The following is a 16,935-nucleotide window of genomic DNA, read 5'->3' as shown; positions in this document are numbered from 1 at the left end:
AAATTTATTTGCCAGATTTTGAATATATTTATACAAATTTAAAGTAATGACATTCTCTTCATATAATTTTGTTTGTTAAAAATATAGGCTTTTTAATGATCAATATTATGTTAATATACAATAAGTTATTATTATTGTTATTTTTATATGTTTCAATAAATGTTCTACAATTGTGTCTATTTTAATTTTTAACATGGTAAAATCAATAAAAATAACTCATACAAACAAAAAGTCTTTCAGGGCCTTATATAATTTTGAAAAGTGGGAAGAGTTTCTGAGAGGAAAACATTTAAGAAACACTGCTCTAAAGTCACTGCACATGACTTTATATAGTTGTTACTGAAACCCATTTCATATCAGGAGAATAAGAAAGAATAAAATTAATTTTCCAAGTTCGAAGTAGAACAATTGGTTGGTTGGTTTTTTAATTGGGTCATTGAAGCATTTTTTTCAAACATTGAAATAAGAAGCATCCTTAAACTAATGAATGTCAAATGATTACCATAAACATGCTACTTGTATCTATTTTTCCCCTCCTTTCAAGAATGCATTTTCTTTAGCTGTTTTCTTTATATGCTAATAGCTATAATTTGTAACATTAACTAGAGATGCTATTTTTGCTGAGACATCTGTGAGGGGGCAATCTCAGGTAAAAATAAACAACAACATGAATTCTTTAGGAACCACCAAAGAACCACAAAAAGAACATACTGAGAACCTGTAGATTTGCCACCTGCTGCTCTTATTTCTTTAAGTTTATCAACCTCAAAATATACTTAGCAATTTATATGTTATTGTTTCAAACTACTAAAACTACACAGATCAACTGAGGACACTATTTTTAAAAATAAATTCTCTCAAAGCTGATATTGATTGGAAAGATGACTGGGAGCCATTCTATATATACAAGCATATATATACAAGTTAGTCATCCATTAATTTTTCAGGAAGCCCTTTATGAGTTTTGACAAATAAGAAGTGATAAAGAGTGGATCAACCCCATTCTTTTACCACTGGCACCATCTTGTCTTATCCTTTGCGTTATGCGGCTTGAGACAGAAAAATCGAACATTCCAAGTACTCATTTGTATGTGTATATGTATGTGTATTATGTGTATGAATCAAATCTGGCCAAAGCTGAAATTATAAAGAAAGTGAGGCAATTTCAACCACATTGTCATGCAGCTGAGGTAGCGTATCTCTGGACCATGAAAATAAATTCTGGATCCATTGCATTCTTCTGGAGTTCCACTCTTCTACAAATAATGGTTTTTTAGCAGAAAAACGAAAATCAAAAAACCTGTACAATGTGGCTTAGTGACCTGGGAGGTGGGAAAAAACCAGCCAATTTTATGTTCTATGATTACTAGGTTAACTCTGAATTGTCATTTGAGTCATAATCATGATTGTAATATATAGCAGAACCTCAGTAGAAAAACATAAAATATTATTGTAGAAATTGATTCACAGAGCCACCTTGACCCTGACCCTTGATCCTGACCCTAACCCTATTTCTTATCCTAGGTTTTTTCTGCATTGACCAAGCTAAGGTTGGATAAATATTCCTGAGTAACCTCAGCATTCTTCTCCTTTCAAGGGCTTATGTTGCAATCCCTCTCAATTGAGGCATGCTTTTTCTGTTCCATCTTGGACAATATTGGTGAAAGTAATTACAAATGTCTGTAGTATTGATTAACGAAGGCAGCTGCTGCTATAATGCTCAGATATTTTTCATTTTCTGGATCCAATTGAAGAACTGTTTTACTTTCTCAGGGAACCTAATATAAAACGCACCTAGAGTTTCATAAAGTTGCATGGAAATGTGACCAGTTGATTGGTTTGGGGGCAGGCTTTGCAGTTGATACTTTCTGTACTTTGTCCAGAGCATGTATAATCCTCTTAGGCATCATAATTTCACAGGCAGACTTCTCTGGGCATGCTGTTCTCTTCTATTCTTCCACTACCTTGACAGTAGAAACAAACCCTTTAGCTTTTTTGTTGGTGATTAGCAAGGCATCCAGGTGTTCACCTATGTTTGCCTAGATCGGTTTTGAATTCTAATCATGCTCTAGACTTTTCTAGTGACTCGAGCTGCATCTTGGCAGAAAGGAGGGGTAGACTGTTGCCCTGCAATTAAAGGGTTGTGGACTTGGACTTGATGGGTCTGGAGACATTCTTGTCCATCCACATAGGGAACATGTTGAGTCCTATAGATAATTGCTTCCTCATTCAACAAATTTGGTATATTACCCATTCCTGACAGTGTTCATTATTTGCAATGTGATGGCAAAGGATATATGTATATTTTTTACTAATCCAAAATTGAATTGGCACCCACCCCAGTCTCCAGGCCTGTTAAAACCTATTCTAACAGAGTGCCTCTGGGTGGCTTACTGGCACTTCCACACATTTTTCCTGAACTTCAACCATCCACCTTGTAGCCGTGTTTCCACATAAACAGCTCTTTATACAATCCCTATAGATCAGTGGTGGAATTCAATTTTTTTTACTACTGGTTCTGTGGGCATGGCTTATTTGTGGGCGTGGCTTAGTGGTCATGTGACTGGGTGGGTATAGCTTAGTGGTCATGTGACTGGGTGGGTGTGGCTTAGTGGTCATGTGACTGGGTGGGCATGGCTTGGTGGTCATGTGACTGGGTGGGCACGGCCAACTCAATGTCACTCACATCAAGAGGTGCCTCACCTGGCCCCTCCCCTCCCAGCCATTCCTTGTCACACCCAGCCTCAACTTATCTATAGTTCTGTAAAAATGTTCACCTTTTTTGACTTTATTATCTGCACACTATAGATGTACTTTCATGGACCACTGAAAGGAGGAAATGGCTCACCTGCTTTACCCAAGAGTGTGATAGGCAAGAGGCTTTTAAGGGGATGCCACAAAGAAAGGGGGACAATGTATTTTCCAAAGAAGCAGAATGCAAACAAGAAGCAATGGAGGGAAACTGAACAGGGAGAAGCAACCTAAAACTAAGGAGAAACTTCCTGACAGTGAGACCAATTAACCAGTGGAACTACCTGTCTCCAGAAGTTCTGGGTGCTCAATCAATGGAAGTTTTTAAGAAAAGACTGGACAGCCATTTCTCTGAAATGGTATAGGGTTCCCCCCAAGGTCCCTTCTAAGTATTATTCTGACACCTTTCCCAGGATTTCTACTCAGAGTTTGGCATCCTCAGTTTTCTTGCCTGAGCTGGGGGTTCGACTAGAAGACCTCCAAGGTCCCTTTCAACTCTTGTTAAACACATGTGTATTTCTGTTCTGGACTATTGACATTGAATGCATGTAAACCCTGAAAAATATGTGGTAGCCCTGGGCAAAAGAAAGGCAGAAAAATCACTCTAAGTGTAGGGACAGTGTAAAATATTAACACATGATAAATACTGGAACAATTAAAAATAATAGCACAGAGTTTTATCGCTCTCTCTCTTCCTATTTTTTTCTTTCTTTCTCTACCTTCCTCTTTCTTTCTTTCTTTTTTTCTTTTTTTCTTTCTTTCTTTCTTTCTTTCTTTCTTTCTTTCTTTCTTTCTTTCTTTCTTTCTTTCTTTCTTTCTCTACCTTCCTTCCTTCCTTCCTTCCTTCCTTCCTTCCTTTCTTTCTTTCCCTACCTTCCTCTTTTTCTTTCTTTCTTTCTTTCTTTCTTTCTTTCTTTCTTTCTTTCTTTCTTTCTTTCTTTCTTTCTTTCTTTCTTTCTTTCTTTCTTTCTTTCTTTCTTTCTTTCTTTCTTTCTTTCTTTCTTTCCTTTCTCTCTCTCTCTCTCTCTCTCTCTCTCTCTCTCTCTCTCTCACTCTCTCTCTCTCACACACACACACACACACACACACACACACACACACAGCACTTAACAGACAAGCATTTTGGAAGCAGCTTCTTTAAATTTCTCCAAGGCTTGAGTGGATTCTTTTATGCTGCAAAAGTGCTCCAAGGCTCAATTCACCCCCACCCCCTCTATCAGACCGCATTCCTTCTCACTCCAGCACTTTAACTCACAAAGGGAAAGCGATACTTGCAGCGTCCATGGGGAATCCTTGGAGAAGTTTTTAAAAGACCTTCTTCCAAAATGCATTTCTTTTACGTTGCAAAAGTGCTCCAAGGCTTGATTCACCCCCACCCCCTCTGTCAGACTGCACTCTTTCTCCTCCAGACACTTTAACTCACACGGGGAAAGTGATACTTGCAGAGTCCATGCCTTTCTTCCTTTTCCCCTGGGGAGAAAGAGGACGTGGGGAATGGAAAGCTAGGAGAGCGATTGCAAGTGAGCAACTGGGCGACCGGGTTGGGGGCGTGGCCAGCCAGGGATTGCCACCGGTTCGGCGACCCATGCCAAATAACCGCTACCGGTTCGCCCGAATAGGTGCGAACCAGTCGAATAGCACCTCTGCTATAGATATGATAATCTGGTATTCCTCCCTTGTTTTCCTGTCTCAATGTGTCCACAGCTTTTGCCTAGGCTAAGAAAAGAGGATGGCTGAAAAACAAACTCAACCCTGGTTTATGACAGGAAAACATGAAGGCAAAACATTCACATTCTCACTCAAAGGGATAATCCCTACATGCAGTTTTACACTTATCTACACTGGAATCTTATAGACTAATGTCCCAATTACTTTAACTGCTATATTGGGATCACTCCCCTGACCAAAGACCCAAATAGGTGATTTCAGCTTGATACTGGTAGGGTCTTTGAGGTGGAGCTCCTTGGGAGCTAATAGAGTATTGCTCCAGCCACCACAATTCTTGGAAAAAGAATGTGAAGCAACCACAGCAGCCTTTTTAACAACTTAAGGGATGCGGTTTGGGATATTCTTCTATTGGGTCAATAAATGGTTTTAAATGGTCACCCAAAATCTTTATTATGAATATGTGGAGTCCAATCAATCACACAAGAACTCATTATATTATGTTTCTCTGAGACAAGATGGCAAGCTTTTATAGTAAGACATTATAGTACACAATAAAAGTGTGTTTTAGAATAAGAACCTTACCGTATATCATTAATAGCTAACTGATTCTGTCTTTCCTTATCTGCTTAGACTACACATGCACACTCGTAATCTTGGAATCTCCCAAATTCCTGGGCATGCATATTACTAGACTATACATCCTTCTTTTTTTTTTTTTTTTAAATAAAGTTTCATTTGGGTTTTCACACACAAAATACAAGTAAAACATCTTTTTTGAAAATAGCATGGTCCTGGGTTGAACTTCTTTATACAGACACAAAACTCAATTTCATGCTCCTTTTTGTATTCTATTCCATATCTTATACTATTTTACATTTTCTACATAGCTTCTCCCCTCTTTTAATTTTCTCAATTTTATTTTGATTATCTCATCTCAATTCAAATCATTATATTTATACTTTTGTCTGTTCTGTTTCAATTTCATATTATCTTTTCTCATTAAACAAATTTTCTCCTGTAGTTACTAATTGGAGTATGACACCTTTATATCTTTTAATTACATCCATTCAACTCTTATTTAAACTTCAATATATACCTTAAGTTTATGACCTTCAATATAATACATAATACATAACTTCCAATCAAATTCTGCTTGGCACATTCTTATAATACACACTATATTCTTTAAAAAAAAGAAAGATTGTAAATATATGTAATTATAAACCCTCATTCCATTCCAGTTCAGTTCTATCATTAATAATCATTAAAACCATAACATCTTTAACACTTCTTTTCAATTAAATATCATACTTCCTTAAAAACACATATAATCTCCATAATTAATTTTTCCCTTATTTCTCTTCACATGTTTTATAAATCATTAAATATACCTTTTGTTACATTTATTTATTGACAAGCATTCCACTGAATTACGATAGCTATTTTATCAGACATTTTAATCATACATTGTTTCATATTTTCTAAAATTATTTCTGTTTCTAATATAACCATACTATCTTATGTACCTTTGCAGAATCCCTTTTCCCATTAAGTTTTCACCCATTATCTCTAAATAGACTGTTTCTCTATATTTTGCTTCTGTCCTTTATAACTTCTTTTCCTTTCTTTCTTCCCTCTCATCTTCTCCCTTCCCTTTTTACCCCCTTGTCTCTCTACTTCTAATTCTCTCTTCTGCATTTCCCTCTTCTGTTGCTTTCTGATTTTATACTTATTTTTCACTCTATTTTTTTTAGTTGTTTTTCCCAATCTTAAACTTTCCATTCTCTTTCTCCCCTTTCCTTTTTTTCCCCCATCTAAGATTACTTGTTCATTAAAGATGGCTTCTTCTTTGTCGCAATCTTCTTGTTCTGCAGGCATTTCTTGTTGTTTCTCATAATTCCAAATCTCCATTTCTAAAAACTGAAATATGAAGCCAAAAGAACCTCTCCCTTCTTGTGCATCTTCTTTGTACTTTTTAAGTTCCATGTTCAGTTCTTCTAAAAGTGGAGCCATTTTAAAAAGTTTTAAACAGCCACTCGATTGATTTTAGTCATTCAAAACAATAACCAGGAATCCAGAAATCATCAAGTAATCCAGATAGTCCCGAGTTATATCTTCTTATTTCTTTTTCGACTTTCTCTTCCTGGGGTTTTTGTTGCGATATTTCAGTTAGAATGTAACTTTTGGAAGTCTTGTTGAGATTTTGCTGTAAGTTCTTTTTTAATTCCAGGCAGTCTCCTTCCTTCCAGATCCTGCCCTTTTATTCTTCCTCTCTCCTTTCCTGTTTTCAAAAGCTTTTAATTATCCAGAAATCTTTATTATCCCTTTGACTTTTTATTTTCAGCATTAAATGCCTATTGATGTCAAAGTGGATTTTTTTCCAATTTCTTGCTTACGTCTCTTAGCTGTCAGTATAGGAAAAGGAGAAAACCAAATCTTTTCCCTTTTCTCTTTCCTTCGCAGCTTAAAAATCTTCTTAGGGAACAATGTTATTGTTTTTTAACAGTTTCAATTCCAGGGTACCTTATTTGTTGCTTTTGCTGTTTGACCCAGTCAACCAAAACTTTCTCTTCTTATCTTCCTCCTGCACATTCTTTTCCGGTCGAGTTCTTCTTTGTGGTGGCCATTTCTGACCACCGCTGCAACTGCCTTCGGGAAAGGGAGTAATGGCCAGCTGGGGAGGAGAGATGTGGCTCTCCTCAACCCTGCTGGCAGTCTCCCCCCTCTTCACCACCTCTACGGGGTGGCTTAGCCCCAAAACCAGCCGGCTCGGGGCGCTCCAGCGGCGAGCATGGATCGAAGCCTTGCAGAGACGAGGTTTCGGTCTGTCGCTGAAGAAGCTCAAATAGGAAGTGACTATACATCCTTCTTGACCACAATTCAGCTAAAGGTGATGAGTTTAAAATTTCCCACACTAGATAGTTTAACTTAGTAGAATACTCTTCCAATGGAAAATCATTGAGTTCGTTCAGCCTTTAGCTTCCATCACAATTCTCAATAATAACTTTCATCACATCTTTTTTAAAAGGCATCATTAATTTTTAACAACACTTTTCTCAGAGCACATTTCCATCTCTACAACGTAACTAACATTTGGCAAAACTATTCCACAAAGAAGTGTGTGTTCATCATATTATGATCCAAAATAACAGAACCACACCAAATATTTGACTGACATCACTAGTTTTTGCATTAATTCCTGTACAATGCTGTACATTTGCTTCCTTGTAAATGGCTTTCCTAAAAGTTTCACCTCGTTCTTCTGAATCAAAAATCACAACTATTTCCCCCCTGCCAAGATTATAGGAGAATAAAGCTCTTTTTTCTTCTCTCAAACCATATTCCAAATCCATTCACTATGTCAAAACAGTGATTTCTGGAATTTAGATAAAGTAGTTTTGAATTGATAAAGCACCAGTAGTGTGCATAACTAGCCTGATATTTTACCAAATTCACTTTATAGTAAAATACACTTTTATACTTTAAAATTGTACATATACTGTATAATTTCTATATATAAATTACATTCTTTTTTAAAACCATGACATGGTATTCTTTTTCATATAGTCTCTGAAGTATTGCTAAGGAAACACAGGGAAACAGCCTGGAGCTTCACCTCATAGAGAAAGTATATTTATTCTTTTCCTAACCAGAGACACTTGTGGTTGGTGATGAAATTTCCATAATTCCAAAAGACATATGTATATATTTCTTTACAAAATTTAGTGGCCAGTCCATTCTAAAGCAGCTGAACAGTTTGTAATAAAAGTAGAAAATATAAGATCTGTCTAAGCAAAGACCATGACAGGACACAAGAGCTACACTAGTAAGAGCATTCAATCATAGCATTCACACAACTCTCTAAAGTAATAATCTCCACACCGACTCAGACCATCAATGCAATAGCAAATGTCTACTTACATATGTTCCAAAGAAGTTGAGATATCACTTACCCTTAAAAAGGAGAGATCTCGGTTATGTTCAATGCTGGTGATTTCTAGATTGCCCATTACTACTTCACAGTTCTCATAATATTTTCGCAATGTACGATACTGTTGCTCAAGGTCAGACAGAGAGCTCAATTTGTTCTCAGTGCCAGCACAAACTGTAAAAGAAATGGGAATAATGAATAAGAACTAATATAAATGTGGCGCCAAAAATTCATGTATTGTAATTTATCTAAAGTTAAATGATTGTTGGTATTCATATAAAAGATATTCCAGCCAATTAATTTAAGTTTATATGAATTATTTCATTTCTACAGTGGTTTCCTCACTCTCCTAATTTTTTTACTATTCACTGCTATTTGCAACATTAAGAAAATTATTTGAAACTCCACCAGGGTTGCAAAAGTGAAGCCCTCAGAATAGATGACATGGAATTCTGAACCAAAATGAGAAAAGCATCCATGCTAATAACCATAATAAAAATTCAGAAGTGTTCATATCCTGCAGTGGTTTTGGAAGCAGTTAAAGCAATGCTTTCACTGAACTTATATCAGTGCAGCATTATAGCAGATACACTTCTGCTCCCAACAGAAAATTTTTGTTTGTCTAAATATTTTTTCTAACATAAACAATTAATAATTAAAGAAGATAGGAAAAATGGATTTTGAAATCAGTTATATGGGGGAGAGGTGCGATGAAATCACAGTCATTTGCTCCCCTCAACAAAAAAGGCCCAAAAGTGTGGAATTCAAATAACAGTGTCTTTATGTTCATATAATTATGCTTGCGCTGAGCAATTAAACCTTTTACAATTTAATATTAGCTAAGGTTGGACAGCAGCTGCCATTGCAAGAAAAATACCTTTATAGCTTTTGCCTCATTTGCATGAAAATATTTCTATCCAAAATAGCTATGTATGCTCAAAGGTATTAAATATATGTATATATATATATATATATATATATATATATATATATATATATATATATATATATATATATATATATATATATATATATATATAAATTTATCTATATCTATATCTATATATTTGTTTTCTGAGATCCATAGATAGATAGATAGATAGATAGAGATAGAGATATATAGATATATAATTAGTAAACACGATAAACAGCTTTTTGACTATAGAAAATTTGAAACAAAAAAATGGCTAAAAAGAACCCACATTCACTTTGTTTGCTTCTTTGTTTCTTTATATTTCTGAAAGTTTTCTGTAATGATTGGGCATTCTAGTTACACCTCTGTAAGAGCTGTTGCTTAAGGAATCAGGTGTTCTACTGGAGCTTTCCAACCTTCATAGGAGTGAATTGATTATGCTTTAACAAATGCTCCATCTGTTTAAATCACAAATTAATTCAAGTTCCTTTTTATTACAATATTCCATAAAGCAGAAGTGTATTTGGCCGCTAAAATTACAAATGAAACCAAAATAAAACACCAAAACCCAGAGTCTTTGTTTCCAGAGTGCATCAAATACAAGAAAGTAGTTCACATATGACTGAAGGATCATCTTCTTAATTCTGTGAATTTAATTTAAATTTAAATGTGAAACAAAATCTAAATTTTGAAATCTAGATTTTGGAGAGTAGACCCAAATACACCCCTGGAAGGCTTTTAGTCTGAGAAAGTTTTGGTATCCCTATGACAGAACCAAAAACATTTAGGAATTATATTGGATTGTAGCCATTCTATATTTCTAGAGTAATCAATTTGGTAATCTTTAAGATATTAGGAGAGTGATTGCTGTTTCTCCCTATGATCTTTCAGCCTTTTTTTGCCAAAGCCATTGCATATGGCAATTTATTTATTTTTTTAATCATGGCACCATGACTGGAACATTCAGAAAAAACCTGAGAATAACATAGTTGTTAGAATGTTGGAGGGTACAGAGCATGGCTGGCAGGTAAACATATATGAGACTTCATTGGTGCAGTTGGGCCTGCAGGGGCTCTTGGCCTTGATGCTTCCCTGTATTGTACAGTGACATTGCCATCAGGATTATATGACCCAATTGCTGGGGTATTAGTAGAGTTCCCATATTTAGTGGAGTTGGTTGACTTCAATTCAATCTCGGTAAGGGGTTTGGAGAGGTCAGAATCCCACGGCAATCACCAGACCAAGTAATGAAAGAGAGATCAAACACTAAAGTGTGTTTATTTGGGGGCCGACACAAAGGATCACCCCTTAAGAATGAGCCAACAATGTGCTGCAGCTGCCAAAAAGGCCAAAATCCTAGGAGGCATCAACAGAGGTATAGCATCAAGACAATGAGAAGCAATACTATCATTTTATACTGCACTGGTGAGACCACACTTAAAAGCTTATTATCTGACAGGGCCTCATAAAACCAGAAATTTGAGTAGAAACCTCCAATCTTTCAAAGTTCATTCTGGCAGAGACACAATCTGCTTTGTGACTTTTGAGCTTTAAGTTAATCATGAAGACTACCTGTTCTGTTTTGCACAGGAGGAAGAAATATTATAACTGAAGGTAAAATTTGTGGAGGCAGGACATTTCTATTTTATGCTTTTTAATCTTGTTATTTGTTTTTTGTAAGTACTTGGAATTTGGGGGTTATTTTATGTTATGTTGACATTGTTAGCAGGTCAGAGCCCCTGGATGTAGGTAGACAAAGTAAACAAGTATATGTCATAAAAGATTGTGAAGTTTGAATTGTGGCATTATAAAGACTACCAATTTTATTTTATTTTAAGCCTTTGTGGATAACAGTTCAGTATTGTTCACAAGTATTTAGGGTTTATTAAACTGGTTACTCTTTGACACGGCTTGTTGTGTTTGCTTTAAAAGACTAACACCCTCAGGCAATCTTTATAGAAATGCAATTAACACACAGTTATCCCTCACTGAGTTTCACAAGTAATTGCAAAGGGTTTCCGGAACACAGTTTGACCACGTCAAGATAGCTTTCCAACTCCACATACTTTGTTGAATAATCCTGAACACATTAAAACTGCAATTTTCTTTTTCAATCTCTGGAGCTATGTTCTGGGTCCCTCTGAGTAAGAGACTGTAACCCTGTTCAAAATTAAAAATTAAAAAGAAGCCATAGATAACAGGGTTCAGAAAACAATATATCTGTGTTTCTCTGCATGATCTTGTATATCAGGACTTTTAGCTGAAGAACTGATTTGCCAGCAAATCGCACATTCACAAGGCACTCCTCACAAAATCAGGGTCATTTTCACAAATCTATTTATAACTACCACCACCCCAACCCTGAAAATTCCCTTTATGTATCAATTGAATAATGCAGTTTTAACTTTTTGTTTTAGTTACTGCAGGGGTGAGAATAAAAAAAAAAATCAAGATGACAACGGTAGCTTCAGCATATTCACATGGACATAACCATTACCTTCCCTTTTTTGAATGCCCTTGGGCTTTTATACAAAATGCCTAATTACTTTAACAGTGGGAAAAAAGTATTAAGTTGAAGCAGCCTAAAAGGAAGGGAATCAACCCCATGGTAATCAAGGTCCCAAGGTATGTATCCTGGCCATTCAGCAAATGATACAATTATCCCAAACAGCAATCAGCTAACTTCCAGGCAAAACTAGAGTTTGGGATTTGCTTCTTGGTTCTGACATGCATGGTCAATGACTTATAGCAGTCCTCCCAAGCAAGAATAATAAAAATTAATACTAATCTATAAGAAAAGTACTAATCTATCAAGAAAAATAATCCAGGTGGGTGAGTTCACAATTATATGGATTAATTTAGGGCACCATTAGAAAACTTTGTTTTAAAAAATTGCTATCTTATTTGCCTTGGCAGTTTTAATAGCCATTTAGAGCAGTGGTAGGATTCAATTTTTTTTACTACTGGTTCTGTAGGCGTGGCTTATTTGGTGGGCATGGCTTGATGGTCATGTGACTGGATGGGCATGCTTGGTGGTCATGTGACTGGGTGGGTGTGGCCAACTCAATGTCGCTCATGACAAGGGGTGCCTTGCCTGGCCCCTCACCTCCCAGCCATTCCTTGTCAATTAAAAATAATAGCACAGAGTTTTTTTTCTCTCTCTCCCGCTTCCTTCCTATTTCTTTTTCTTTCTTTCTTCCTATTTCTTTTTCTTTCTTTCTTGCTCTTTCTTTCTCTCCCTTTGTCTTTCTTTCTTGCTCTCTCTCTCTCTCTCTCTCCCTCCCTCCCCCCCCCTCTCTCTCTCTCTCTCACACACACACACACACACACACCTGCAGGCACTTCTATGGGAGGCAGCTGGGATCCCGCCCTCCCAGTCAGAGCACTCCGCTGCTGGTAGCTTCTCCCGGGGGATGATACGTTTCATGTTTCCTCCCTTCACAAAAACCCGATGCCACTTTCTCTTTTGGCCACAGCGAGACCCCACAGCCCAGTTCCCTTCCCCAATCAAGAGGAGTGCCTTCCATTGTCTGCAGCCCCACTGACTCCCAGAAAACGGGGCATTCCGATCCGGCACAGGAAGCCGGGAAAGCTGGTAACCTCCAAGGAGCTAAAACCTCATGCATGCCCATTGCAGCAGATGCCACAAGGGCCGCACAAACACCCCCAGAAAGTGTCCAGTGATCCAGACTCAGGGCACCGAGGCTATATGCATTTTGCATCCGGTCTGGCCCTCGGCGGTAAGATAGAAATGGGGCTGGGGAGATGGAAAGTATAGTCTCTAGGTGACTTACTTGGTCCCCGGCTCTTTCCACCTGTGGGACAAGTGCCAAAGATGCAGGATGGGGAAAGGAGGAAAAGAGGAAAAGAGGTGTGAGAAATCCCAGGAAAGCAAGCAGGGGGACACACCACCGTTTGTTCAAGGGGGTTGCTTTGCACCACTACGGAAACACAAGTCACATCTCAGCACTTAGTTCAGTGGCCAGTCTCCCCCCACCCTCCCGAGGTTCTCTCTCTCTCTCTCTCTCTCTCTCTCTCACACACACACACACACACACACACACACACACACCTGGTCTGACTGGGACAAAATGATCCGGCGAGCTCCAGAGCAGCGGGTGGCACGAGAAGGCAGAAAGCAGGTAGTGGGGCAGCAGTGGGGGTGGCGGTGGAGACTGGAGCATGCTGCAGCCGTGCCTTTCTTCCTTTCCTCCCAGGAGAAGGAGGATGTGGGCAATGGAGGCCGGAGCATGCTGAGACCGTGCCTTTCTTCATTTCCTCCCAGGAGAAGGAGGACATGGGCAATGGAGGACAGAGCATGCTGAGGCTGTGCCTTTCTTCCTGGAAGAAGGAGAATGAGGCCAACGGAGGCCGGAGCATGCTGCGGCCGTGCCTGTCTTCCTTTCCCTCCGGGAGAAGAAAGACGCAGGCAACGAAGGCCAGAGCATGCTGTGGCCGTGCCTTTCTTCCTTTCCCCCCAGGAGAAGGAGGATGCAGGTGGTGGAGGTCCTGGGGAACGAAATGAAATAAGTGAACGTCCGCAGCGGCGGTATTCCAGGAGGGTGGGGTGGGCAGAAGTACCAGGGCTGCTGCACATGGGCAACTCCACCGCCCCTCTCAGCCCCAGCACAGTAGAGATGCCATTCAAAGGCCACCCTCCCACCCTCCCTCTGGCCAGGCCAGGCTGGAAGTGGTGTGTCCCCTGGGAGAAGGAAGAAAAGAAGTGGCGCTGCTGCTCCAGCCTCCGTTGCCCTCATCCTCCTTCTCCTGGGTGGAAATGAAGAAAGGCACAGCCACAGCATGCTCCAGCCTCCATTGCCCGCATTCTCCTTCTCCCGGGGGGAAAGGTAGAAAGGTGTGGCCACAGCAAATTGCACACAACATGTGCATCCAGGGACATCCGCCCTCCCGGTCCTGCCAGATGAGCCCGGGGATGAGGGGGAACAACTAGCTAGGCCGCACCAGCAACAAAGTGAGCCAAGAAAGCCCAGGAATGGTGGTGGGGCCCTTGGCAAGCTCAGAGGATGGTGAAGGAGGGGAAGGCAAGCTCCGGGGATGCTGGGAGGGCTAGCATGACTTGCAGGCTTACCTTTCAGCAGGAAGATCAGAACTGCTCAGTTGGGGCACAGGGCCAGGCACCATGTGGGAAGGCAGGTTAAGCCATGAGGACCCAGTGTGGAGTGAGAAGTGACTGGGTGGGGCGAGGAAGAATCGGGTGGGCGGGGCAAGTGAACAAGCTGCAATTGGGTGACTGGTTCGGGGGCGTGGCCAGCAAGAAGTCGCTACCGGTTCAGCGACCCACACCAAATTATCGCTACCAGTTCTCCCGATCTGGTGTGAACCGGCTGAATACCACCACTGATCTAGAGTCAAAACAGTGAGCCAGGTTGCTGTAACGGTAAATGTATATGGCTATAAACCAAATACCATGATTTCTTGTCCAGCCTTGGGCACAAAGCCAGCTGGGTGACTTTGGGCCACTCACTTTCTCTCAGCCCTAGAATGAAACCAACGGCTATTGCAAAGTAGTTCTGAAAAAGTGTTACCAAAATTTTTGCAGGGTTTTGTGCAGACTGTTTCTAAGAATTGGACACAATTGAGCAGAAAAAGAAAAAGACAAAGCAGACTATTCTGGACTACTACATATATCTCATCAATGTAGACAGGAAGAGTTGCCTGTGTGTGATATGATACTAAAATACTGGATAGGTAATTCCCAATATTCATGAAAGCTGTATAATATTTCTTCTCATGCCTGCTTTTCAAGGGTTATATATTCAAGTATTGGGAACAATTTTATTTTAGTCAATATTATAGAAATAGTCTAGTTCTGAATATTTTGTTCAGGACATTATTTATGCTTATGGTTATAGCACAAATACACCATCTTGTAATAGGTTTCTTTCTCAATCACCATATTCTTTTCAGAATTACCAACCATTTCAAGCCTCCTGCTTTGTTTAAATGTTGCAAATTTATACTGCAGGGTCTACATCATGCGTGTAAGTAGTTACAACTGTTTTAGGCTTTCATGGAACCATTTTTTTTACTCTAGGCCACAGATAAATTAGCTATTTCCCTCCACCTTCTTCATCTCTACCAGCCTTTTCTTTGTTTTGTTCTAATGTTGTTTTGCCTTGAGCTTAACCCCTTATCTCTGACATAGGTACTGGACTTGACAAGCAATTAGAGCAAGCAATTTCCACCCATCAGACCTTGCCAGATTTGTCATCTGCCATCTGTGCTATCATCTGGCCTCCTTGAGGCCTTGCTGTGTATCCGGATCCACTTGCATGGGAGCAAAGGAAGGGTAAACCCCACCATGCTGTTGGTTAAAAATGACACATTGAAGAATGCTGATGTGAACGGTATTTGTTTGGATTTCTATTTATGATCTTGGCTCAAGTTTTTATTTATATTCCTTTACCATGTGGGTAATATGGAGAGCTATTCTGTCAAGAAACCCCAGGACATAGTGGCTTTGCTGCTTACTTAGCTGTAGGTGCCAATATGCTCTCAGGGACTTAATCTCAACTGACTGCAATGAGCTCCAACATGATCTCATTCCAAATGCATAGAAACTAATTAAGGCAAATGTGATAATTTTTGCAACAGAAAACTTGTAACCAAGATGAATATCAGACCCCTAACTAAACCGTCAGCCTGTTTGGATCTGTCCCTTTCCCCCCGCCACACACGCACACACACCTTTTTTGTTTGTTTGTTTGTTTTTGGCTATACATATTTAGCAGGTTGGTTGTGTTGACTGCAAATGAAAATTCCTAAATATGCTAGTTTGTTTTTCCAAAAAGGAATGGAAAAAGGATTTTAATATTGCATGTTTCTTGTCTTTTTTATTTCCTTTTGAAGCAGTCTGAGTTCAAATTTTATGTTTTATGTATCATATATTCCTATCATATCATATTCCACTGTGAAACTCACTGTCTTTCTGAATGCTGGCCTTTGAATTCTGAATACTAAGTGGGCTACTCCTGGATTGTAGCTTTAGTTGTTACCAAGGGTTATTCTAGTTTAAATAAAACAGCATTGTAATCTGCCTGAAATGCCATTTACTGGAAAGATAGAGGAGTAGTTTTAGAATAAATCAATACAGGCCTAGAACAGTATTAGTTGAAATTCTATCTTACTCATCTTACAATATATAATCAGCAGCCGTTTTGTCCTGGTCTTTTAGAATCTGATCATGTATTATTTAGATAAGAATCCAGTACTATCTCTTCTCAGACATAATCCTAGTTACCAAGCATAGGACTTGTAATTTGAGAATCAAACTACATGAGAATATTAGCAAATTCTGGAAGCTATTACTGCACAGTAACTAAAGTCTTTCACACATTTTTTCTTTGAGAATTACAGTTTTATATTTTGTATTTTAAGATGTAGGCATTCCTAAACCCCCTGAAAAAGTATATTTGTAAACTAAAGAAATATCTTACAGGATTTTGTCATTTGTATTGTAAGAGAAATTGAACATATTTTATTCATTTTGGATATATCTAAAAATTCTATTTGGTAGCTGCAGCTGAGAGTTCACAAAATTGCTACAACCATGCTTGGATTCATCATTCTTGCATTTTAGTATACCAATTCTTAGTCATATATCAATAATGTATTAACATATATTCAATACTGTGTGATTCTCTGAAATTAC

At 38.6% G+C, this 16,935-nt stretch overlaps 1 protein-coding gene across 4 annotated transcripts in view; it reads right to left on the bottom strand.

Annotated features, from left to right (window-relative positions):
• Positions 1 to 16,935, bottom strand: part of ERBB4 (erb-b2 receptor tyrosine kinase 4) — a 942,903-nt gene that overhangs the window by 569,903 nt on the left and 356,065 nt on the right. For all 4 annotated transcript variants that reach the window (XM_087949416.1, XM_087949418.1, XM_087949415.1 and 1 more), the window contains exon 2: positions 8,373 to 8,524. In XM_087949416.1, the coding sequence (XP_087805542.1) occupies positions 8,373 to 8,524 (152 nt within the window). The remainder of the gene's footprint in view (positions 1 to 8,372; positions 8,525 to 16,935) is intronic.

Source organism: Notechis scutatus, chromosome 1 (assembly GCF_049901735.1).
Source record: "Notechis scutatus isolate UNSWTSFEM ecotype Mainland chromosome 1, rNotScu1.2, whole genome shotgun sequence".
NCBI classification, from domain to species: domain Eukaryota; kingdom Metazoa; phylum Chordata; class Lepidosauria; order Squamata; family Elapidae; genus Notechis; species Notechis scutatus.
This window is presented reverse-complemented; position numbering and strand designations above follow the sequence as displayed.